We start from the raw sequence: 26,563 nt of genomic DNA, 5'->3' as shown, positions 1-26,563 counted from the left end.
TGTAAAGCTGGTGCTGGTATGAGTAGCTGGGGTGAGGCTGTGCTTTCAGAAATGTGAATTCAGTGCAGGGGATGGGCAGGGCTGTGCTGCTCCCTCTCCCCTTGACACTGGGAACAAGCAGCATTGCTGAAAGGCATTTCAGTTCCCTGCCTTGTTCTGCTAGTGTGGGAACACTCCAGTGTTTGGTATCTGCCAGGATGATTACACAGCCTCTTCAGGCTGGGAATTGGATTGCCTTCCCCATGCTGGCAAGGGAAGAGCAGGGCAGATTGGAAGTGGCAGCCCAGGGCACAGGCTGCTCTGTGGTGGGGCTGGAGGAGCTGAGCAGAGGGTGGCAGGTAGCACAACCCCAGGAGAGGAGTGGGGATGGTGCCTCCTGTTTCACTAATTGTAACTGATTAAACAGGTGTATTTCATTTTTTTAAAAAATGGAAAAGATCCATAGCCTTGTTCTGAGAACCTCTTCAAGCTCATGTGATAGAGAATTGCATGGAGGTTTAGTGTCTTGGTGAGGATTAAGTCTTTGCAAGATGTTAATAATGCTGTTTAGAGAAGATAGTACTTGATTTTTCCACTTAGACAAAGTTTTCAATGGGCTGTTTCCTTTCTTCTGTGCTACAGAGGGAGCTTCTAGCTGAGGAGGTTTTTCCATGGTAAATGCAGCAGTGGTGAATGAAGTATTTGCTGCAGTGCTACTGAGAGAACTGCTGGCCAGCACAAGCTCCATGGGTGCCTCATCACGCTGCTGTTGCTCCCAGTTAATTTTCTGGTCTCCAAGCAGACTGGGAGCCAGCTGCAGGCAGGGTTGGAGCTGTTCCTGAGGCAGCTCTCACAGCTCCCAAAGCAGCACTGCCCTACCCCATCCCTGCCCTGCCCTGAGCCCTGCATCCCTGGGCAGGGCTGAGAGCATCCCTGGGCCTGGGCTTTGCTGAGCTCTGCTCACCCAGGGCCAAGGAGGCTGTGGGACCTGGGACCAGCCCCTGCACAGTCACATCAGGCGCTGCACTTTGAGAAGTTCCCAGTGAGAGAGGCCCATCATCCTCACAGCTGAAATCATCTTGTATTCATTTTTCTGTTTTACCATGTGTGACTGGGGGGTTGCAGTTGGGTTTTAGTTGTTTGTTGTCTCCTTTTCTTGCCCTTCACACACAAAAACTCTATTTAAAGAATTAAGATTTGCTGGGTTAATGTTGGCTCGTGTGCTGAGTGATAAACTGTGTGAGGGCTTTCATACAGCACTTTATGATAATCTGTATTTTATTCATTAACCCATGGTTTCACCTGAGTAACAGAATATTTTACTTGTAGCAGCTGAAGGTAACATCTCTGGTACCTTGAAAAGTCAGGAAACCTAAACAGGACTTCCTCTCTGAATGGTTTGTGACTTTCCTTTTTTAGTCCAATAACAACCAATAAAGAATTCAAATGAAACCTCACTGCCTGTGAAAGAAATGCCAGTCATGTAGTATTGCAGCTTGCAGTACCCTGGAGGCAGACAAATCCTTGTTTCTGTCTTGTACTTCCTTGTATCTTGCCTGCTCTTAAAAAGAGAAATAACCCATTGAAAATCCTGATCCGGTGCAACATGTACAGTGCATTATATTTGCTTTTCTTTACTCTAGAATTATTCAACATTCCTCTTACTTTTTACATATATTCCACACAAATTATTTTTACCTGTTGTACATGTTGGGAAACAGATGGTCCAGGCAGTAAATAACTGGCTTCCCAGGAGCTATGAAATTGAATTCTCCCAGGTAGCTCCTCCAGGAACCTTGTATTTATGGGTATATGTCAGTGAGCCTTCACATTAATGATGCTTATATATCAGTGTTTATTTCCATCATTTGATTATCAGTTGGTTCAGCCTAAAAGTAAAACTGGTTTTAATTATTATTTTCATGCTTTTTGAAGGCCAAAGGGATTATATTGTAAGCATTTTGAAAAAGAAAAAAAAAGGTCAAACCCTGAAAACCCATTGAAGAACATTATAGTAAGATATAACTTTTTATTTTCCTTTTAGACAAGAAAAATATTATATTTTTTTCTTAGTCCTGCTGTTGAACTGAAAAAAAAAAAAAAAAATCTAGATTGGTGTGCACTGTGCATTATAGTGAGTTGTCCTAAGGCAGTAGTATAAGATGGAATAAGAAAAAAATTCAGGAGTTGAAAAAGTTAGTGTTGCTGGGAAGAGATGATAATACTGCCTCAGAAACAGGGAAATGATGTGATGCTGAAAGCCTTGTTCAATATGTTTAGTTTCATTCATAGTTCAGCTGCCAAACTTCTCAGTGGTGTAACTTGACTTTACAGACTCTCCAAACAAGGGAAAGATTCCAAATCATTACTGTGCTGATGGACCATTACTTCTCTTAAAGATCTGCAGCAGTGAAAGGCTGATTTGTTAAAAAGCTCAGTTTTCTATTAGATCTTCTCTCTTACATGATTACTTTAGAAATTTATTTTGAGGGACTCCTTCTGGGATAAATTTTTTAGGAGGTTGGGTTTAACAAAAAAGGAGCATTTTGGACAATGTGCAATACGTTCTGTGATGCCTCTGAAATAATCCAGGTAGTGCATGGCATTAAACCACCTGTGACTGGAATTTCTTTTGCCCCTTGGAATCCAAATGTGTTCCAGCTCACTGGGTGATGCAAGATCTGAAATGCTGCTGAAGCAGCTTCAGGGATGACTTTCTATTGCACCTGACTCAAGACTCACAATGAATTATAAATTATGGCCCAGTTATTCTTATGTCATCATGACAATTTTCAGGGTCCCCTGTAGACCAGCCAGAAAAGCAGCAGTTTTCAGGCCATAATCTTACCAGGAAAATGTCATCAGGTTCCACTGCTGGCCTAAATATTTCTATTCAGAAATTTCTGTCTGTTGGTCAGAAAAATCTGTATCTTCATTTTCACTTTGGTGTGATTACAATGCTTCAAATCGTGTGGGCTCAGGCAAGAATTTGCCTGAGTCTTTAGACAGAGTCCAGCTCTTTCCCATTCTGCAGAGCCAGGACTAGAGAACAACATTTATCTTTCTGCACTAAAATGTTCCACAGTAATGATGACAGTAACAATGAACTTCATTGCTTAGAAATATAAATGCCTGCTCTTCTTTTTGGTTCTTCATACATCAGTGCCCTCTTCAAACAACAGTGTGAATAAAGCTCATGTACCTGAGCTGAAGAAGATAAATACATCCTTAAAGTCTCTGAAATACGTTGTATATTTATATCAGTATTGGGAAAATAAATTAAAAGTTTGATTGAAAAAGATGTGAGATGATTGTTTTTCAGTTAGAAAGAAGAAAATTCCAACTTCTCTGTGACTCATTTTTAAAATAGACAAAATTTGAAATGTGCCTACCTTTTCCTATTTGTGTAACATACACATATATACAGATATAAAGTACCACAGGACACTGAGTCTGCATGAAGCATTATTATTGAAGTGATGTGGTTTTGCCATTGACCAGACATTATTTCATGCAGCCCATGCACCTCATGCATCACATTTAAGTGATGTATTTCAACAAATATAATTAGTACATGGTGTCTCAGATAATACTATTTTGTAGGGCAGTGAGTTTTAACCTTTTTGCAGGTGACCCTCACTGAGAGAAGTGGTTAAATGACTCTAATCCCTTAGATTTGACTCCTGGTGGAGGGTCCTGTTTTGCCTTTGCTTGTATGACTGTGCACACTGGCTATTGTGGGCAAGCCATGAGGTATTTTTACTTTGGGGTTTTTTGGTTTGGTTTTGGTTGGTTTGTTTGTTTTTTCTTGATTTTGTTGTTTGGGTTTGGTTGGGGTTTTTTTGTCAGAGAAGCATTTAATTTTCTGCTGTAATATTGTGCTGGGGACATGGCTGCAATGCACTGGCAGACACTGATAAGTGACTTACTATTTCATATCACACATTTACTGAATTTTCAGTTTTGAAATGTACAGTCTGGGATGACAGCCAGTCATTCAACCTATTCTTGCCTCAAAGAGTTTAAAAAAACCAGGCAGACAAAAGAAGGAACACCTGGCAAATGTCTTGGATTTAAAACAACAAGAGAGAGAGGTAATGGTATCCACGGTTAGGAGTGAGATAACTTTCTTCTTTCCAGCATGTGTTGAAAACATTTTCAGAACATTGAGATGCTATTTAGCTACGGCCTTGCACAAAATAATGCAGAGAATGAGGCCAACAAACAGGAGAACTGAAGCAGAGAGAGCACAAAGCCCAGTGTGAGCTGCTGGGCAGGAGCCCTGGGCCCACCCTGCCAAGCTCACTGCAGGCTGGGCTGGGGACAGCAGCTCCTGTGACACTCTCACACTCCTGGGCTTTCTGCTCCCCCTGACTCAGAGTGATGGCAGCTGCCTGGGAAGATGAATTCAGCTTGGAAGGTGGCCCCGTGGTCCTGTGAAACACCCGTTAGTCATTGTGATGGCAGATGATGTGGTTTCCTTGAGAAAACAGCATGGCACAGGGATTTGAATAAAGATCCAGGAGTGCTGCAGACGAGGTTGCAAATGCTGGCTGACAAGGGCTGTCTCTGGGCTTTTTAATTATTTTCTTTCAATTCACCAGCTTCGGTTTGGGGAGTTTTTTTGTTCAGTATTTGCATTGTTTAAAGCATAAGGAAATAGTTGGGTCATTGTTCATTTCAGAAAAATAATACGTTTGGTTTTTTTTCTTTTAGTTCTTTTGTGAAAAGGAATGATGAGGAGGTGCAAATGTCTCTTTAGCATTTAATAATGTCATGGAGGATAATTCAGCACAACTAAGATACAATCTCCACTACTTTTTTGAGGTAGTATTGACAAAGAACTGGGATGCAGGGAAGCAATAGCTTTGCTTAGATTAGGGATGCTGCCTTTTCTGCTTTGTATTTCATCTCTGAGGTGGAAGATCAACTTGTTCTCCTCGGATCATTGTGTTCCTGGGATTTAGTGCATGAGTTAAGTGAGTGCACCAAAGCCTGGGAAGAGCTATGAAAAACAATCTGACCACGTTAAAGCATATCTGAATTTCCTTTTGTATTTTAGTCACCATTTGAATTGTAAAGAAGTGAGCAGTGATGTTTGGAAGATGTTCTCAGGAGCACTGGGCCATTGCTGATGTTCCTGTGGGACATCCAGGGGCTCTCTCAGCCCTGGGGCTGCCAGGCTGGGCCACAATAGCTCTGTTATCATGCCCAGGCTCTGTGCTAGCCTGGTTTGTTTAAATGTTTCCCCAGATAAAAGAATGAACTGAGCAAAATATTTTTTATTTTTCTTTTTTAGTATTTTGGTTCTGATTAAACCCAAATAAGTCAATTGGATAGCTTATGATTGCTTCAAAGCTACACAAATCAGAATTTGTATTCTTGGATTACTTAATTACAACACAATTTATCCTCACTCAGTTTCTAATTTGAAACGAGTGCTGCTGATATTCTTGACTGCAGTAAGATCTCTTGAAGAATCACATGTTGATTATGTGGACACCAGGCCATGATTTTGAAAATGCTCAGCACAATCAATGCCTGCTAAAATTGATTGGAATTAGATATCTCGTCTGTTTGTGAATTTAAATGAGAAATTTAAAAAAAAAAAAAAAATAAAAAGCCAAAGTGTGGAGAGTGCCAGTATTTCAGATTTCCAGGTCTCTGATTTTCACTATAGTTTTAAAAGACTTTTCCTTAAATCCTAAAGGTTTGGGCTTGTATAGTGTATCCTGGTGAAACAAGTAATTCAGCTAATAATTGAGAAAAGGCATCATTCCCTCAGTATTCTCGACCAGACCAATGCTGGCTACTGCTATATCAAAAATAAAATCTATTTCCTGATGTAAAAAGCCAGATGTACTCCATCAAGAGACTCGTGTTTAAGCTTCCAAATCAAAGGCAGTTTCCAGGGGGCCTGAGCGTGTCGTGCCGTGGGATCCATTGGGCCAACCCCTTTGGATTCTTTATTATGGGACAAGGGATTTACTCCTCTGAACTCCAGAGCTCAGCAAATAGGCAGGTACTGCTGGTGAAATTTTAATTTAGGCAAAGATGCTCATAAAGAAGTGCTCAGATGTTTGGATGTGAATCCAATTTTATATCCCTGGCAAGTCCAATGGTGTTCGGCTCCTGCTTTTGATTCATTTGAACAGGTTTATGAAGGAGCAGAGTATTAAGGTTTTATCTCTCTCATATATACATGAGTGTGTGCACGCTCCCCAGTTAGTACTTTTTATATATATAAGCTTTTATACATTTTAATAGAAACTATATAACATCTATATGATGTTAATATTGGTGTTTGTTTATTTTTCTAGATTAAGTGCCACATTTGTCTTGCACCGGATTTCAGAGTTTTTGCAACTGCAATGTGTGTTCAGTTACCTCTGCACAGCTCATTTTGCTAAGTATCCCCATTTACTGTGTGGGAACTGAATCTTCAGGCAGATTAAATAATTTGTGGTAATTTGATTTCAGCTCTTCCTTCCTTAATCTTACAGAAATACTGTTTATTCTCATTGATGTGCACTTGGCTCACTTTTAAAGAGCAGCCACCGTGATATTTTGGTGACAAGATTCAGAGTCTTTATTTAACTGTGGCTCTCAGAGCAAAATTGTTTTGTTATGTGGGTATGACTTTTTCATACTTATCCTTGAGAAGGAAAAGCTGCATCTAAATTAAGTTGAGAAAACATGAAGCACACCAATCTTTTGAAGTAACTATTAACACAAGGGCACATATTTGTATTTTATCACTCATAAATATTCACTTACTGAAATCCAAGCATGCTTTGTTTAAAGCCAGAACACAGGCTAGGAGAGTAATTCCAGTTAAGCTTCTGTGCACGTGGATATTGTCCAAACACATTTTCTTCCTGCTGTGTCTTGCTCTGCATGCTGTTGTGGAATGGCACAGGAGCTAGTATAGATTAGAGATTTGATGTTCTTGGGAGGTCCAAATGGGGGTTTTAAACATCAAATTTGATTGGCTAAATGGTCTCTTTTATGCTTAGATAAGACATAGCCAAGGATAGCGAGGAGAGCTGCACATATAACGGCCTTAAAATTGAGGATGTGCTCATGAAAGGTGACTTTGTATTTAAAGCAGTTGACATTCCCACAGGGTGCACGTTCGGGCAACAGACATTCAAAAAAGATAAAGAAACTGCTGTGTAGATTTAAGGCAACATGGGGAGGATGCAGAATTTATTATAATTCATTTCTTAAAGTTTCTTGTCAGAGGACAAGCTGTACTTGCCTTGTGTAAGTCCCAGCAAATCTGGCTCTGTTCCTCACCAGCCTATGCTTCCCCAAGCCCTCAGAAATGCTGGAGAAAAGGAACAGCCTCTCTCCAAAAGCGCTTGGGTTTAGGCTGTTATTTTTTGTCTTGGATTTATTTCCTTTTTTTTTTTTATTTTGGGTATTTTATAAATATCAGCCTTAATTAACTTACAGTAATTACCCAGTTCAGCAGCTTTCCTAGACTTCTTTGTTTCAAATGACAAAGATCAGTCTTGCTGCAAATGATGTTTTGTGATGTTTTCTTTTTATTATTTGATTCATTAAGTACAGAACTTGCTTCAGCTTCTGAAAACAAACATGCATCATTAGAATTATCATTTCTCTAATATTACTGATTAATGTTCACTAGAAAACATCTTGATACAATGTCTAAAGCATACAGTTCATGAGAGTGTTTTGTTTACTTTCTTTTACTCTTTTTATTAGACATAAATTGTTGCAATGTGTGGAATTGCACATGAACTTCTTTACTAGTCTGCATTTATGTTTAGAAAAGTGACAATGTTAGAATGACAACTGCTTATCAGATTTTCTTTTCATGTCCTGTTATTTTAATCCATATGCCTTAATGATTAGAAAAAAATATTTTTCAGTATCGATGCAAACATGTCAGTACTCAAAGAATAAGAAAAGTTGATATCCTTCTTTATAACTAAAAGATATCATCTGTCATTTTTTGAATGAAAAAGACTGAAAGAGTTGCATAATTTCCAGATCTTGCTGTGTGTTTGTGGCATTACTAAATAGACAAATACAGGCCAAATCCTGCTCACATGGAATAACATGAAAGATACCATCACTGCCGTGTTGCTCTTTTTCATATTTGAAGTTTAATCTTCTTGTGCTGCCACAAATCCTGTTCATTTGAAGATGATTGGTAAAATACAGTGAATGAAAGAAGATTGATTTCTCCGATTAAGTTTTATTGGGGCCTAAAGACCATATTCTCAAAAGCTATTTTTAATCCATTAAGGTTCATCTGCTCAAAGTCCCTGATAGAAACAGAGGGGGGTAAATTTCTTCTTGGTGGATGTAGGGAATGGTCAGGCTAGGCTGCTGTCCTGACTGCTCCCCTGAGGAGACTTTCTCCAGGGAGAATCTGTAAAGTATTTTAAAATTTAAAGAGAGTCTTTGTCAACGTGCCAGCTGTGCAGGCTGGAAGCAGTTTTGTGTTGCTGATCTGAAATAACCACTGATGTGATTTGCCCACACTTTGATGCCCACAGGTCCAAGAGGCACAGTCTCTTTTCCCTTGAAAACGCCGAGGAGAGCAGTGTCACCACACACATTTGTGATTTGTTTCTCTTTTTCTGTTTCAGGCCCTTCAAACCACCACAGCCAGTCAACGCTGAGGCCACCTCTCCCTCCTCCTCACAACCATTCCCTGTCCCATCATCATTCCTCTGCCAACTCCCTCAACAGGAACTCTCTCACCAACCGGCGGAACCAGATCCACGCACCCGCCCCAGCGCCCAACGACCTGGCCACCACCCCCGAGTCCGTGCAGCTCCAGGACAGCTGGGTGCTCAACAGCAACGTCCCCCTCGAGACCAGGTGGGTGACAGGCAGGGACACCCCAGGGGATGCCACTGACGGTCCTCCAAAGTGCACAGAGAAAACCTTTGGTTTGCGGGAGGTGGGGTTTGGTGTCCTTTGTGTCAAGGTGGGGTTTTCTGGCACAGCGTGGGGATGGAGTGGCATCAGAACACCCAGCAGCCCCAATCTGCTTTGCACTGGAAGGTGCACAGTGGATAAGGCTGCTCACATCTCATTTTAAAGCCTTTTATTCACTTGGACCTCCCTTGCATACACAACTCACGCGATTAGTACGGCGTATTTATATCACAGGCTCAGGGACAACTTACTTAGAATTCATATTGACTGTGCTGCTGAAAAATTATACATTTTGCTTTTCCTGAAGCAACAAACAGAGGCTCACTTGACATTATGCATTTTGGGAGACTCAGAGAAACAATCCGAGATTCATGACTGACAGTACTATAATTTTAATTTATACCTCATCCAGCATGCAAGTTCATTTTAATCTCTTCTGTACATGTTAACAGCTTGATGCCTGTGGGGCAAACAGCAGCATATAAATGAAAAGGTGCAGCACTTAGGCCTGACAGAGAAATAAATAAATAAATAAATGCCTGACACGCTGCTGGTCTAAATATTCTGGTTTGTTGTCATTTGGGGTACGGAATGTCAAACATATTTAACTTGCACTTTAAATAGCAGATTTGGCAGAGCTGATCTCTCAGAATTTAAAATTAGCCATTGTGGTGCTGGATAAAGTGCTTGGAATAGCAGGGTGGTGTTGCTTGCCCAGAGAGTGATAAACACAGCGAGCAGGTGGAGGAGCTGGGCTGCTGGGAGCACTGGCTGCTGCCAGGGTTTCAGCTGCTTGCTTGCCACAGCTTCTGGGATGTTATATTTGGTTTGCAGCCTCTCAGGACTTTAATTCTGCTCTGCTGGATCTTTGTGGCTACCCCAAGTAGTTACACCCCCATGCAGCCTCAGCCAAGCCCCTCCATTATTTGAATAAAGACTTCTGGTCTGGTTTGGAGCTCCGGGTTGGAGCTGACACTGAGGCTGTTGTTACTCAGTGGGGAATCAGTGGTGGGTTACAGCTCCTTGGGGAGCAAATGAGCCTGGAAAGGGCAGGGAGTCTGCGCCAGCCTGTGCTGGGCTGGGATGTGCACTGGGGCTGCCCTCACTTTGTCCTGCTCTGAAAGAATGGGAACGTGGCTGCCATGAAGAAGTGGAAAGCAAATTCAGGTTATCCAAAGATGAGATGGCAAAAAACGGAAAGGAAAGAGATTCTGCTTACTGGAGGTTTGGAGCTAACTTTGGCCAAAAAACCCCAGAAATGCTCAACTTGAAACTGCTGCTTCTGTGAGAACCTCTGCTATTTTAGAGAACTTAATTTGGACATCCTGAATTTGTTCTTTATTGCTAAGAATTACAAGATAGAAACACTGGTCCTGTTCAGCCCAGAGTGGTTCTTGCTGTGTGGTTCATTGCCCAGGATTAGCACCTACTTTTAATTCTGGTGTAGAATGGCCACCAGCTGTGCCTGGTCTGTCTTTTCCTGGAATTGTATGGAATTGTTTTTGGGTACAGCAATACCTGAAATGTGTTATTTCTGGAGGCTCAAGATTGTCCCAGTTTACCAACCACTCTACCTGGAGGGAATTCCTTAGGATATTCACAAAAGGATTTCTTTGCCATAATACTGGCACCCCTGAGCCACAGCAGTGGGCATTTGGCTGGAGTTTTTTTACTGTCTGATTTTGTACCTATTCCCAGCCAGAGGTGACTGTGAAAGCCATTACTGACCTTGGTTCTCTTTTTTCTTATCCTGCAACCTCTGGGAGTGTGTATGTACATGTTGATGACAAAAGGTTACCTTGTGAATACTGTTATTTTTGGATGCACGACAGTTAATTGGAGCTTTTTGGAAGACAGGTTTGTCACAGGCAAGCATTAAGCTATTAGAAAATGTCCTGGCAGAATTTCTGTGTTCCAAGACTATTCCAGAGCTGCTTCAGGATCGATTTTAGTTCTTTTCTGAAATTACACACCTGACAGGGCTTGATGATAAGTTTCATCACAAGAATATTAACTCAGAAGATGGCTGAAATTGATGCTTGTGAAATCACTGAGACTTTTAGAATTAGCCTGCAATTCTTTCACTTTAAAGCTGGTGTTTCATCTACATTCATACCAATATCCACCAAAAAAAAAAAAAAAAAGGTATATTTTTAGTAACTTTTTACTTCAGCCTTTACTTTAAATCTTTAGCTTGTGGCAAAACATTGACCCTTCTCATGCTGCCTCTTCACAGTGCACTACTCTAATTTTTTTATCTTGTTATCTGTTTATTAATCTCAGTAGAGGAGCGCTCAGGAGGCAAAGCCAGCACTGACAGCACCTGTTTTATCAAGAGAGGGTTTCATAACTCTTGGTTTTCATCTTTCAGTTACCTTCAGTAGATTCTGCTCTCAACTGAAAATGATGTGCAAGTGGTCATGTTACTGATTATGAAACAAAAAGTGGCACCTGAGCTGTCTGAAGGGAATGCTTTGTGTCAGCACTACAAAATTCAGATCACAATTTAGATTCCAGATGTCTCTTTATCTAACAGTACCAAGAGCTGAAACCATTGAATAATACAACACACGTCTGCATGTTGCTTTTTTTTTTTTTTCCTGGTAAGAATATTTTAACCTTCCCTTTGTTCCTTTGCTGGTTTAGGCAGTTTGGGCTAAATTCAGACTGTTTGGAGACATCGCATTTTCCAAATACATCCTTTCTTTATCTCTTGTTTCAATATTGATTGGAGGTTGTTAATCACATTTGGTTTATTTTCTTGGTGGTGTAAAGGCAGCTTTTACTGCTTGCACGTTTTCATTTGGCCTTTTCAGGCAAGTTTACCCAAATCTTTGTGTATCTTTTGTGGTGCTGGATTTGTTGTATGATTTTGTTTCGTTGTACTGCAGGAGCTCCTTGCTTCTAGTGGAGTTACAGGTCTGCAATATGTCTATGCAGAGTTCCTAATTGTACTTATTTAGAGTCAGGGAATGGTTTGGGTTGGAAGGAGCTTAAGGATCATGATGGGCAGGGACACCTTCCACTAGATCAAGTTGCTCAAAGCCCTGGCTAACCTGGCCTGGAACACTTGCAGTGATGTGTGCTTGATTTTAGTGTTCTTGTTCCTGCTTCAGGGAAACAAATGGGCTGTGCCTTCCCTGGTCTGCTGCTGCTTTATGGCTGCATCAGGCTCCCAGGCTGGCTACATAATCGTTCTGTTTGCTTTGAAATAAGGGTCTGTAATGGAAGGGTGAAATATCTCTAAGTAAGGACACAGTAATGCATGGCTGTAGCATTTTTATGGTGCTATTTTTATGGTTCATTTCTGCAGTATTTAGCTGCTTTACCTTTAGGCTCGGAGCTGCTGTTTAATGCTCTTTAACTTTTATTGTCCTCTTGCAGTCTCTTTCAAAGCATCTCCTCCTCCTCCTCCTAGCAAAGTGCCAGGTTCTACCTTCTCCAGTTGAGAGGTGCTCCTTTATTGCTGCTTTAATCATTGCTTCCCAAGGGGATGTGTGATGAAAACCTTGCCTTTGAACATCCCAGGGTGGGTCTCGTTCTTCCTGACAGCTGGAGAGGCAGCACTCTGCTTTAAAGCTGGGAATGCTTTGAGGGCACAGGGAGAAAGGAATGGCTTTGCAGGGGAGGGTCCTGTGGCTCCTCACACAGCAGGAACCCTCTGGGATGAGAACCCCACACAAGCACTGGGATGGCTGGTGAGGGAGGAGAACAGAGGAGCTTCCATGGATGGATGTTTCACTGAGACTGCCTGATTTACTAATGTCTCTTTCGGTACTTTATATTGATGTAAAATTAATTGTTACCATTATAACTAATAATACTTAATTCAGGAGGAAAGAAGGCTAGAATTAAATAGAAATTACTCTTATTCTTCAGTTCTCATAATTAGTCTCATAATTTGAAATATTTTCAGTCCAAATCTTTCAGTTGCAAAGATAATTTTGTATCTATGTCTGTAATTTCTTTGTGCTTGCTCAGGAGGATGTGATGCCAGGCTTTAAGGAAGACTGTAACATCCTAATGTTTCTTCTGTGTTTCAGGAGAAAGGATGGTGGCCACCTTTCTGGTGATTATGAAATAGGTTTTTTTAGATCTTGTGGGCTGTAGTGTAAGACCAGTTATCCAAATCTGAGGCCATTTGTCCCAAGTTCAGTTTAAAGGCTGAGAAATCTGAAAATTTAGCCTGAAAAGAATTCCTATGAACCTTAAAAAAAGCCTTCTTCAAAATATTTGCCTTTTCCTGGAAATCAAGCTGCATTTGTTACTTTGCCAGTCTGATTCCAGCACAGTCACTCTGGGTGAGCCTGAGGACAGCAATGAGAGATGAAAGGGTGGAGCAGCAACATGAGCTGTGTCCCTGTGTGCCCCATGCAGTGCTTGAACTCAAAGTCATGGGGTGTCACAGCTGAGAAACATCTGCACCCAGTGCTCCAGTGCAGGAATGAGCACAGTGCTCTGAGCCTGTGCACAGGCCAAGGCAGGAGAGGGGAAAGCCAAGAGTAGGGCACATGAGGAGAGCAATTTAAGAGTGGGGAAAAGCAGTATTAATTTTTTTAAGAAAGAAATTAAATATCTGAACTGCTGTTAATACCACATTCACACTTTGCACCATGCTCAGATGTCAAGATCATCTGCAGAAGTTCTGAACTCAATATGTAAACTTGAAGTTTCTGAATGTGTTGAAGTTCCAAGCTACAGCTGCTCTCTGCAATTGTCTGCCTATTTTCAATGATGTCTCAATATTTTGATATCTCTGCACATGATGCAAAATGTTCTGGAACAGAACAGTGAAACAAAATTTCCTTTCCTTTTGTTAATGCAATTTCCTAGGATATACTGGGCATAACAAACAACTACTTGGAACAGTGAAATGAGTCCTCAGTGTAATTTTGCTTTGTCTTTTGTGGCTTTCTCTTATTTACTTGCAGCTACAGGTACATGTGCTAGAGCAGATGTTACTCCTCTGAGGCTGAAGGCTGGGGCAAGAACTGAGTCCTTCATTCTCTTGTTCCTTCCTGCATGAGAAGGTTGCAGAAAGGTTCTGGGGACTTTCTAAATAATTTGAATCTGCATAGATAGACTCTGGACCTGTCTAAAAATCAAAAGTATTTTAAAGAGCCAAGGAAAGCACAGTCAAAAGCATCCCCAAGGACTTTAAACACATTTGGGCCATGTACTTGGAGGAATTCCAAAAGCACTGTAGAAAGGTCATTTTTAGCAGGCTACTGGAGTATCATTTTCATAACAAATATAGGCATGAACAGGAGAGAGAAGAGGGTGAAGGAAAACACTACAAAAGCAGGATACATAATGATGATTCAGAAAATCGATCTAGATGTACTCCCACTCACGTACACATAAGCTCAAAGAAGTTTTTACTGATTGCAGATAATTGCATGTTTTCATGATCTTGCTCATTTGCATTTTTAACTTCTCGGTTGTGCAGAGGGAACAGGCAGTGTGAGTGACTGCACAGGAAGAGACAGGCACGTTTAGGGTCTTTATAAAAAAAGTCTAGAATTATGTGATTTTTGTTCCTCTTTATTTAAGTTTACGTGTCGACTGATAAATTTCTCTGAGCCCTGAGTTTTATTATTCTGTTCTATGACTTACAGACTTGAAATAGCACTGTTAGTACTTTTTCTTTTTTTCTTGTTAAGTGAGTAGTTGAATTAAGAGATAGTGGAGAGCTTACATGTATGCCTTTTAAAATAGAAGTGTTTTGAAATTATGTTCATTAATTGATGTAGAAAGTTAAAACTTCATGGACCCATTGAAATGCAAAACACTGTTATCATAATCCTCACCACTGGAATAACAAATGGAGGCATTATTGCACTTCATCATTTGGCACTATGCAGCAACTGCTCAGAAACCTGTGGCAAAAAAAGACACAAGGTTTTCTGCTTTAGAAGAGAAAGTTCCTGTAGTTGAGTTGTTTCAGAGCTGCCTAAATGTTCCTGGATCTGCTGATTGATCCTGCAGCATTTTCATGTAAGTGCATGTGCAAACACCCTGATTTTTTGTGTTTGTGTCTGTAGCTGTGCCTGTTACTCTTTACCAGGCATTAACCAGCAGTTTGGTTGCTCTATTCCTGGGAAATAAACAGTAGTGCAAGAAGGAGATTCATAAATTCAAAGAGCAGAGCTGGCTATTGACTGGCTAACTCCCTCAAAAGCTAACTAGGATTCAAGCAGACAGGTTGAGTGAGTGGGCTCACACCTCTTGCAGAGTACCTGGAATCTTTCTGACCACAGAGCCACCAGTCAGGAAGGTGATGGGTGGCCCCTGGAGCTCCCTGGAGCTGCTGAGCTGCCATGAGCACATTCCCTTCTAGATTTTATGCCTTTCCAAGTTGGCATAAAGTTTGAGATGGTTCTCCATCTCACACCCTCGAGCTGCTCATGACCCCCAGTTCAGTCCTTCCCCTCTCTGTATTTTCCACTTTGCCTTTCTCCAGCCTCTCTCACAGCTCTGCAGTGTCACAGCTCTGAGCAGCCTGGGAGGGGGCAGTGCCTTGGGGACAAGCCAGAGCAGGGAGCACATGGTGAGAGCCCCCAGAGAACGCTCCAGGGGCCAGCTCACAGTGGGATTAGGGAGAGGGAAGGTTAGAAAAGTGTATCCAAGAGGATCTGAGTCCTGCAGATGAAGAGCAGGTGTCCTGTGGAGAGGTGCCCAACACAGAGCCATCGCTGTCACAGTGCAGGTGTTTTGCCTTTGTGCCTTTGTGAGCGATGCCTGCTTGGTTTTGTTTCATAATGTGACAGATCAAGTGCCCAAAGGTTGGCACCTGCCTTTCTGTACACCTCCCTGCCTGGCTGTCAGGCAGTGTTCAATTACTGAGCTTCACATGTCCAGCTGTGTCTTTGTTAGAGGGTGGCAGTGGTGGTGACGAGCCAGCCTGGTGTTCACAGCAGCCTCTGTGACACTGCTTTACACTCTGCTGTGTCAGAACACTCTGCCTGGGGATGTGAGGAGCCCAGCCTTCAAGGAATCATCAGCCTTTCAAGAGCTGAGGAAATATCTCTAAGTAAGGAATTGGAGCTGCTCTGGGTGCTGGAGGCTGCTGCAAGGATCAGGAGGTTACACTGGGTACAAGTGTGGTGCTGATACTGACGAGTGCATCCTGAATTACTGTTCCCACAGTGTCCTTAGTTTCTGCAGCAGTATCTGCAGCAGGCTGAAAAGAAATGAAATAATGTCATGAGGACTGTCCTGTTTCCACAAGTATTTGGGTGTGGGGGTGCACAGCACACAGGTGTGTAAAATGCCCAGTGGGTTTATGTACATGTATATAAAATGTTTAAATACGTGTATATACATGTATTTGAAAAAGCTTCCCACTGAAAAATCTGTCTTACTGAGTTTAGTCTGTGTATTTGACCTGACTGAGGCAATTTCTTGTATCTATACAATTTAAACACAAACAGATAACACCTGTTAAATTTTATTGCTGGCTTTAGAGTTCTGGGCACTCCAAAGGGTGGAAACTTCTGTGCAGTTTTACCACATCAGAGAGCCCTCAGCTGTGGAAATGTGGCTGATGGTCCCATGTTTTCTACAAGAACCTGAGAGAACATACAATTACATCTCATTTGGGGAGAGTCTGAGACACAGGTAACCAAAGCTGGTACCAGTCTACCCCTCAGAGTTCATTTTTTCATAACAGGGATAAGAACAGCTCATGGTTTTCTTCAGACTTGGCTTCTTTTTGTTTTCAAGTTAGAAATCTGCCATAAAACTTCACTGTGAATTTGGCAGCCACTTTGAGGCTTCCACTGACATAAAATGACTCATGGCTACTTTTTTTTTTTTTTTAAGACTTTGAAAACTGCAGAAGGTTTATATATATATATATATATCACAATGAAAGCCAGCATATTATGTTCTATATTCCTTTGTTTTCTGCTAAGAATAAATGTCCAATAAAATTATAGACAGATGTGATTTTACCACAGCTTGAAGATATTTTTAAGTCCTAGAATGACTAAATTGAGCTGTTACTATTCTCTTGGCATGTAGCTTTTCTATTTATTAATTACTATTAAAAACCCTATAAAATATAAAAAAGACAATTTAAGCATTACAATTCTCTGTATGCCTTTTTTTTTCATACAGAATAAGTTTAGGACAGTATGAGGAGGGAAAGAAGCAATTTATGTTAGAAAATGTCTTTTTCTTCTTTTCTATTACAGTTTTTGATCACCAAACCAATTTTTTTTCCTGCACTCATTCTTGCAGTGTGCTGCCATGACAATCTGTCCAGAAGGGAGGGGGGGGGGGGGGGAAAGCTGATTGTTCTCTCAAAGAATATGGAAGTTAATACAGTCTCTGTCAGACCACTGTTCCCTGAACACCAGAGCTCCTTTTGACCTATGGGAAAGCACATGCTGGGGAGAGCTCTGAATTAGTGAAGAAAGCAAAATACAGCTTTTTTCCATGTGCCATCAGTGCACAGAGCAGTGGTCAAATGTCCCCTCTCAAGCTCCAGATGTCACCTTTGGGACCCCACAGAGCAGCAGTGCTGAAAACAGAGGGGAACAATCCTGAATCCTGGAGAGGAGAGCACAGGGAGAGCTGCAGGGTTGACTTCTGCTCTGTGGGCAGCACCCAGCTCCTTCCACAGCTTTTCAAGGACACTGAAATTACAGAATCATCCTAGGCTGGCAACCGTATTTTGTGAGATTTTCAGTGTGGAATTGTCTTATTGATCCACAGAAATTAGGGAGACTGGGCTGAGGCTTTGCAAATTTATTCCCATGTTTTCAAAATAGAAAATTAGTCCTAGTCTAATTCAAGTTGCTAATCCTTAATTGTGAGGTAGAAAATGTGTTTTTCTTAATCATGTTTGATAGGTGAACAGGTAAGACAGAGAATACAATTTTTTAATTCTTATGTGGAGTGTATTTGAAATTAAGTGAACTGGTACAAATCAGATCATTTATTTTCATAAGCAGGCATTGTACAATGCTCCCAGCCTCACCACTGTGAGGCTGTAATTAATGTTGATAAATGCTCATGTTCTCTCTGTGCAGCTTCAGCCCACAGACAATTGGTTGTACCAGAGCATGTCAAATCTCACATAAAAATATGGCTATAGATCATTGGGTTTAGGGATAGAGTTGAGACAAGTCAATTTATTTCCATTAGTAGCTGAATCTAGTTTTAAAACTCTGGGGGTCCAAGTGTTCTGTCCATTATGTTCCCAATCTTTCTGCTGTGCTTTGCTGTGATTTAAGGTGTATCTGCTAATCTGGCCCCTTTTGGAATGCAGAGCCAGTTTTCCAAAGTGTCTTGGGGGATATTTAACACATCTTTAGTTAAATGTCTTTTTTACCTTTGGAAGGCAGAACTTGTTTACTTTCAGGTGGTGTGATGTCTTCTGATTGCGGCCACTTTGTCAGGGGTCCTCATATTGAGACAATGGACTTTCAGCTTTTGAAATGCACGGGTAGGACAAAATGTGACAAAATCAGGGTTTATCCAATGACATTCTTCCTTTTTGGCTTTGAGAATGACATCTCACATATCCTTTTCAGCTGGCTTTTTTTGCTTCTACCAAGCTCTGATTACTTTTAACAATATCATAGAGATCCTGTTTGCATGGATAAGTGTTTTGGTTTTCTTTATATACTTTATGTATCTCAAAGTGGATCACAGTGGAGCTACTTTTTGTTCTCCTTTTTTTGTCTTCTCACATGCAACAGGATATGATTGACATGTTCTGTTAAAGCATATCTAGATATTCATTAATTCAATTTTAATGGGAGCAGAGTTTCATTATATATCTGAGTTTACTTTAACAATGCTTTATATTAAAATTTCTGTTGGTGCTGTAGCTGCCTTCTCAGCTAAAGAGGACATAAAATTCCTGTGTTTAAAGGCATTTCAGATAAAGGCAGTTCCAAGGACTGTAATTTCCACTTTGGTTGTGAAAGGGCAGGGAAAGGGTAAGAACTGTCTGTTACAGACCCTTCTCTCCAGACCTAAGGGATTGTTCCTGCCGTGAAGACTCGGGAGAGGAAGGGATCCTGGGCTGGGGAGATGCAGAATCGGCCTGGATGAGAGAGGAGCTTTCCTGCCTGCCTTTGTCTCACTGGCTCTGCCTTCCCTCTGGCTTTCCCTTGTTCCTCATGCTCTGTGTCATTTCAGTCCCTGGATCTGATCATGGCAGTGGTCTTGTGCTCCCAACACTGGAGAGCAGCTAGAAAGGACCAAACCTGCTTCTGCTGACAAATCAGGTTCTACACAGACAGAAGGGGAAGAGTCAATAGATCTGCTGTGACACAACCAGCCCCATAACATCATTTTCTCATCAATTGCTTTAATTGAACACTCGCAAAGTAAAGAAACATTTAAAATCATATTCGAGACATCAGACTTTCATTATTTCTTGCTTTCTTTTAGCTGAAAGATGTTTTTCATAATTTAAAAGGCTGGTAATTTTAAAGGGAAGTCTTCTAGCATTTGCCTTTATTGCTTTTTCTCATGGATCACCTAAGATGTGCAGAAAAGAAAGAATTCTAACCTCTAATGTCCCTTACTGATAAAGAAAAAAGAAGGATGTCTTTGTTTTAAAAAAAACACAATATTTCTATTCAGTAACTGTTAGAATTAATCTGAGTTTGATTGCATACCTGAAGTCTCCAAAGCACAAAGAAAAGGTTTTGACAGTGGATATTGCCACTCTTTGTCTATTTTCTACAATAAACTAGATTTTGGTCACTGTTGAAAGGCCACTTGAAGTTAAAATTCAATAACCAAGGCAATGTCAAAGTGATTTTTCATGTTCATTAATAGAGTTTATGATTGATTCATTTAAAAAACCAAACCCCAGCATATTTTCAGAGGCTGTCTTCAAAAGGAAATGTTTAATCAGAAATTTGGGGAGCCTACTTAGCTTTCCTTTATTGTCTTTTACCTGTATGCAAGTTCTGTGCAATCTCTTACACTCTGGGTTTTATTTCAAAACAAATCTTTTTAAAAATGCCTTTAAAATCACTTCTGTAGAATAGGTATACACAAATCTATGCTTGACAGTAGTCACAGTCATGATGGTGGGCTGGAAAACATACTTGGGAAACACATCTCAGCCTCCAACTTCCAAATTGTTGTTGTCAAGTGAGTGACATGGATTTTAAAGCTCTAACAGGTGGTTTGAGAGTGACATACTGGATTGTATCTGAATAAAAATGTTAAACATATTTTACATTGGAAGTAAGACCTGGGTTATTTTAAGCTGTGATTTTGATTTTGGAGATTACTGAGTGTCTTGGTTCTGTTTGATTCCAAGAAGCACTTGTTTCTCAGAGCTGTCAAGGGAGAGGGTATGGAGCAAGTCTTCAGAGCTCTCTGTCTTAAACCAAGTGACTTTCTGTAGGACCACAGCCTTTATTCTGTGCTTCTCTTTTTATTGTTGACTGGGAACATGTTTGTAGTCAGTTCTGCCTGACTGTGAGAAGTTTATCTAAAGAAATCAGTCTTCCAGTTTGCTTTCTCCCTTTCCTCTGTCTGGAACGTGTTGACAGCATTTTCTGAGATTCATTAGAGTGTATTCTGTCCCTTCTTTTTTTCCTACCAAATGCATGGGCAGCTGAAATCCTGGTTTTATCTGCTGAGTCATGTGTTTTTGGTAATTGTCTGAGCTGTTCAAACCAAACCTGGGCATTGTTAAACCACAAAATCATGGTTAATTCTAATTCTGGCAAGATCTTTTCCTACAGGACTATGGGTTTTGTTCAGTATGTTCTTAGTGGTTTTGTTGGGAGCTTTTGCCAAGAGTGTAAATGAGGCTCAGAGTGTGGTTTTCTTAGAATATTTTTGGAGTGGTGTAATCCACAGGGAACTCCCAGAGACTTCATGGGTCATGCTGGTGTTTTAGCTAGTAAGTGGTCAAGTTGCATCTAATTACAGAAAAGATGAAGAAAGATATTCTGACACTGTATTTTAGTGCCAGTTGTTAAGATCTGGTAGCAAAAAAAAAAAAAAAAAAAAAAAAAGAGAGAGAGTTTTCATTTCCCTCTTTCTTCCTACAAAATCCTTTTTCCTTTTGGTTGAATTTACCAGGCTGAAGCAGCTGGAATGGTATAGGAGTGGGAGATATTCTGTCTTAACTATAAGACTTGCCATTTTCAACTCTGTTCCATTTTATGTTTTTCAGGCATTTCTTGTTTAAGACATCTTCTGGAACTACTCCTCTGTTCAGCAGCTCTTCCCCCGGTTACCCGCTGACCTCAGGAACGGTTTATACTCCACCTCCCCGACTGTTACCTAGAAATACATTCTCCAGGAATGCATTCAAGCTGAAAAAACCCTCCAAGTACTGTAGCTGGAAATGTGCTGCTTTATCTGCAATTGCTGCTGCAGTCCTGCTTGCCATCTTGCTGGCATATTTCATAGGTAAGGCTGTGTTTTCTCTCTCAAACCACGTGGCCGTGTCAGAAAATGGAAGTTCAGCAGATGAAAGGATGGTCAGAGTGTTCCATAAATGTGTGTTCTTAGTGAGCAAAGAATATTATTATTCCTTATGCTGATTAATGAGGAAAAATAAAATGTTCAAGTCACGTTCACTGTCGTAAGAGCAGTGGAAGCAAGAAATTGATTCAGAATTCTTAATGTGCAGTGTTAACTTTAGATGTCAGATATGCACATCTCCTAGATGGTCCAAACAGAGGGATTTAATGACTTTTTGATGTAGTGCCATATGTTTAAAAAGTATTTAGAAAAAAAAAGTGATAGGTGGTGAATTCACATAAGTAACAGAAGCTAGTGGCATTTGAATTCAAATATTACCATCACATGCTGCCTTTAGATAAAAACCACCAAAATAATTTTGATTACTAGTTCTCAGTCTATATTGGTCTGTGTACCTAAATGCTGGCGGTGTTAAATTTGAATCATTAGATGCTTCCTTTTGCATGCAGTTATTTTCTATATTCCACTCATCCTTAGCATTTTGTAAGGAAAAATATAGAAACTCTGAATCTTGTGTTTATTTCCCAGTTATATGTTGATGGTGACCACACTGTGTTCTAATCCTTTCTGTGTTATTTTTTTTTTTTTTTTGAGATGGTTTTAACATGTTGCTAAGATTCTGTCTTTCTTAATTTAAATAATTTAATTAATTTCTGACTTACTCCCCCTTCTCTGGTCACCTCTCATTCTCTGTTGTCGTAGAGGAGGATTTTTTTAGGTGTCTGTCAGTGTATTTTGTACCTTTTACAGTGCCTTTAACAATATGCTGATGACAGTGAAGTGCTGCACACTTTTTAGGTTCTCTGAGTAAATGGCAAAATTATGGTCGCTCGAGGATATCTTCTGTTAATACTTTCCAGACCTATTCTTTGTGGGATTTATTTCCTCTCTGAAACCATTCTCACATATAGCACTCAAAAGATCCATAAATATGTGCTGAATTTTCTCTTTTCTTTCTTTTTTTGATCCTATATAACCTGACTCTTCAGGATAGACACCGTTTTTTAAGAAAACCCCATTTTTCATACTAATGAGCTTCCATATGTGATTAATATATACAGGAGTAGGAGAGAACTGCCTGAGTATTCCTGCTGCCTGTTTAGTCCAGACCTACATCCCAGCACACTGAGTACTACAGCTCTAACCATCTTTCTGTATTTCCCCTGCAGAAAGCCTCAGAAGAATAACAAGCTTAGTTTGGTGTATAAATGAAAAGATTGGAAAGCACATAATTCATTGAAGTTGACAGTTATCATACAGCAGCTCCCTGTTAGAGTGATTATGCACAAGGGAAATGATATACTGCAAGTTGAACATTTTAATCATGTGCATAACTTTGAAGTGATGGATTATGAAATGTGGGGTTTTTTTCCTTGGTATTTAGGTTACTGTAATCTTAAGCAAAGCTTTGCAACGTGGTGATTGCTTTTTACACTTTCATATATAAGATGAGAGAATGTAAGGCAATGTATTGGCTCTTAATAATTGATGAATGATCTATCATTTCAAGTAAAGACACAACTGATCGATTTTGACAGAAGGTTTTGAGGTCTGCTTTCCTGTTGAAAGAATGATGAGCACAATAGAGTTGGTGGTGAACACAAGGCAGGGTTTAGGAGAGAGTGTTAGCTCAAGGTTTAAATAATGAGAAGTTACCTGACAAGCTTCATGCCATGCACAGGAAAGAATAAGTATATGTCACAGCCAGAAAATAGCTGAAATTAATCCTATGAATAAATTTGATAGATCCACTGTGGTCATAATTTAGAGTGATGGAAGTGAGAGAAAAGAGAAAACAAAAAAGCAGTGGTGTAGCCTTAGATGCATGAGACCAACAGAAAGGTAAGAGTGGAGTGCTTTAGGTAGGTCATTTATTAAATGAATTCCTTCACTCTCAGCAAAAAATCATACAATTCATTGCACATGACAAAGAGTAGGTGTAAGACCATCAGCTATAAACTAATCCTTGCTGTCCTCCAACAGTGTGACTTAAGGTGCTAAATCATCTCCTGATTTGAAAAAAGAAAAGGCTTTGCAGGTGCTGCTATTGTATTTCTGCCTTACATGTCCACAAAGAAAATTTCTTGCTCTCTACCATAGCAGAAGTTCCATCACTGGGGTTACATTATCTAAAAGTAAGAGTTATGGGGAAAAGTCATCAAAATTTGCAGCAAATGGTTCTGCTCTTTAGGTTTGTCAGTGTAACCTGGGCTGTGTGAACATGATTGTATCAATGCTGACCAAGACTCTTGCAAGACCAAATGCAAAAGGGAGTGATGGCAAATATGAGGTAAATTATATTGAAAGAGTACTTTGAAGTTCTCATACTCTTCAGGATTTCTAAATGGATTGCCCTATCATAAAAGAGATGGGAGAATTGATACAGATGGATCATTGAAAGCACGATGTCTGTGGGTTTAAACATGGGAGTTTGAGACTGCAAAAGATTCTGGCTTGCATGAAAAAAATTAAAAAGAGGGTGATTTAAAGAGAGAAGCAAAAATAAAATCTCATAACTGATAAAAAAGAAAAAACATTTTAAAAATTATTAGGCATTCCTATTGCCATTCCTCCAACACACAACTAAAAATACAATGAATGAAATTAAAAAGGCAGTGTGTTTAACGCTTTAAAAATAAATTCATGGTGCATAAATAACCTTTGGAACTTTTTGCTACACTACATAATTGATGTTAAATAAAGATACTACTGAGATTTTAAGTTAAACATTTGTCAAAACAATGGCAATATGCCTTGTTAGAAGGTAACTTCGGGTTTTATTTTCTCTTTTAAAATACATATAGATTGATGGTTTATATCATAATATGTCATCAAAGTCTGGCTATTTAGATAGACTCTTCCTTTACAGGCCAGTCAGTACCACTGTTATCTGAAATTTTCTAAATCTTCCTCTGCATACTACCCTGACTATTTGTGCAGAATAGGCTTGGTTCTGTGTGCAGACATTTTCCCATCTTAGACATCCTGGTCTGTGTCTGAATTCCTTTACACTGGAAGGGTTTTTGCAGAAACTTTTAACACAGATCAAATTCACCAGGTTGGAAATAAATCAGATGGCTTTTGGTCTTCTTGTTAAAGGACTAGACAGAGGGAAGAAGTGCAGATGGTGTGCATGGAAGAGCACTTTAAGATGTGGCCAATGGTTATAGTATTGTTAATAGTAGAGAATAGGAAAAAGTCACTTCAATTAACTTTTCCATTACCTGGTGTACACAAGGCTGTCTGCACATTTACAGCCAGGTTTGTCACTTCTCCCTGTTTCCTCAGTACCCAGATGTGAACAAAATGCAGAGTATTGGTTGCTGGTGTTGCACAACCTTTTGGTAAATTCCAGCATGCAAGATGGAAATAAAATTGTCCTGCAGTCCTCTCTGAGACTTGTGCCATTTCACAAAGCCCAGGAGCTATTCCTATTATCCAGGGGTGACATATGAAGAATGTAGAACCAGCCATTCAAATTAGGACATCCTGAAGATATTGGGCTGGTGGTAAAACCCAGTTACAAGAAAGTAATTTATAAAGTGTCAAAAGGAAAGCATATAGCACACATATTGTCTTTGTCAGAGTGTTCACTTCAGAGGTTAAGGGAGTGATGAAAGCATTTGTCATGTTAAATTAGTTTTTAGCTCTTTTGATTCATGCCAAAGTTGGGGGAGAAAAATATAAAAAAGAAGAAAGAAGGAGCGTAAAAAGAGTCACCTTGTATTTTTCACAAAGTAATTGCTGCCAAAGATAAATACCACATTTTTGTAAGCCCCTATGCTGCTCTGATTTCTGCCAATCTATCTTTGAGCATCAAAGAACATCTGACCATCAACATGTCAGTACATTAAAAATATGGTAATTTAAATATTTAGACTTTCCTGTGGGGAAAATAAAACACCCCAAACTGTTATTTCCTGTGGAAATTAGAAACTGTGATGGGTTTAAAGATGTTTTACTGGAAAATTGTGTCCTGATAGTCAACACTGAAATATTTAGATATTAATGCTATTTTACCTATTATCATATGCAAGAAGATACAAGAAAAATTAAAGAAAAATGACATAGACTATGAGAGCAGCATGCTTGCACCACACCTTTAGTGCTCACATTGCACATGAAAGTATTATTAGTCATTTATTCCTCAGTGTTATTTGACCTTAAAGACACATGAGGTTTAAGACAAATTTCAGGTTTCTGCGTAAACTTGAAATAATATATTCAATTTAGTGCTGCAGAAAGGACTGAATTACCAAAGGATCTGGCAGTTAATTAAGCAAATGAAAAATCTTTCTTTTAAAATTTGAAATTAGAACCTGAAAAATAGCTATTTACAGAACACAAGATATAGGGAAATAACTGGTTAATTTATGTCATTTCTCCTCTTGTACCACAGAAGGATTCCTTTGTGTGAGAGTCAGACAAAAAATCTATAAGGGTTTCTGATTTGGAAGTAGAAGTCTCATCTTTACTCTGCATCAAATATCTGCATATGGTACAGCTTGCATAAAATTTTATCCTTCAGGTGTTGGTATCAACTCATTTTCTTCCCACAAATGAATCATTTTTTTGCTAATGTAAGTGTTTGGATGAAGGTTGTTGTTCATTCATGTTTGTAAGTTCTTCCACTCCTAAGTCATCTTTTTGACTCTGATTCCATAGAGGAGTATTCATCAAAATCAGTTGCTGAAGTGCCTGTCTTATATACCCATTGATTTTTTTTTTCTCTCTGAGTTGTACTTTACAAACAGGAACTTCCATTTCATTTGATTTTTTAATATGTTGCATTTGCTTATTACTTGTGGAGTCAGAAAACCACAGCCTTTGTCTTGTCCAGACCTTGCTGAAATCAAATATGCTAGACATTTTGGAAAGCAAGACTGAAAAAGGGAAAATCATGCAAAGCTGGAACCTCTGAGAGGCAGAGGGCATCTGGCTGCCAATCACTGCGATCAGCTTCACTTGAAATCAATGTAAACCGAGGGAACGCTGCATCTTGCAAGATTAGCTGCTGACAGAAGGTTCTGTTCTTAAATTTGCATTGAAAATAGGTGTCAGTTAGGGGCAATAATTAAATTTTAGAATATGCCTGTCATATTTTAAATGTCACACATTCAATGATTCTTATTGACTGCTATCAGTCAATCTGAGTGAGAAAAGCGTGGTGGTAGCTCAGTGAGCTTGT

General features: G+C 39.8%; 1 protein-coding gene across 6 annotated transcripts in view; it reads left to right on the top strand.

Moving 5' to 3' along the window:
• TENM2 (teneurin transmembrane protein 2) overlaps positions 1–26,563 on the top strand; it is a gene marked incomplete at its 5' end in the record, with an annotated part of 486,538 nt that overhangs the window by 304,862 nt on the left and 155,113 nt on the right. For all 6 annotated transcript variants that reach the window (XM_083871601.1, XM_083871600.1, XM_083871599.1 and 3 more), the window contains 2 exons: positions 8,604–8,838; positions 21,062–21,300. In XM_083871601.1, the coding sequence (XP_083727727.1) occupies positions 8,604–8,838; positions 21,062–21,300 (474 nt within the window). The remainder of the gene's footprint in view (positions 1–8,603; positions 8,839–21,061; positions 21,301–26,563) is intronic.

The sequence above is a fragment of the Zosterops lateralis genome, assembly GCF_965231275.1.
Source record: "Zosterops lateralis genome assembly, chromosome: 14".
Lineage (NCBI taxonomy): Eukaryota > Metazoa > Chordata > Aves > Passeriformes > Zosteropidae > Zosterops > Zosterops lateralis.
This window is presented reverse-complemented; position numbering and strand designations above follow the sequence as displayed.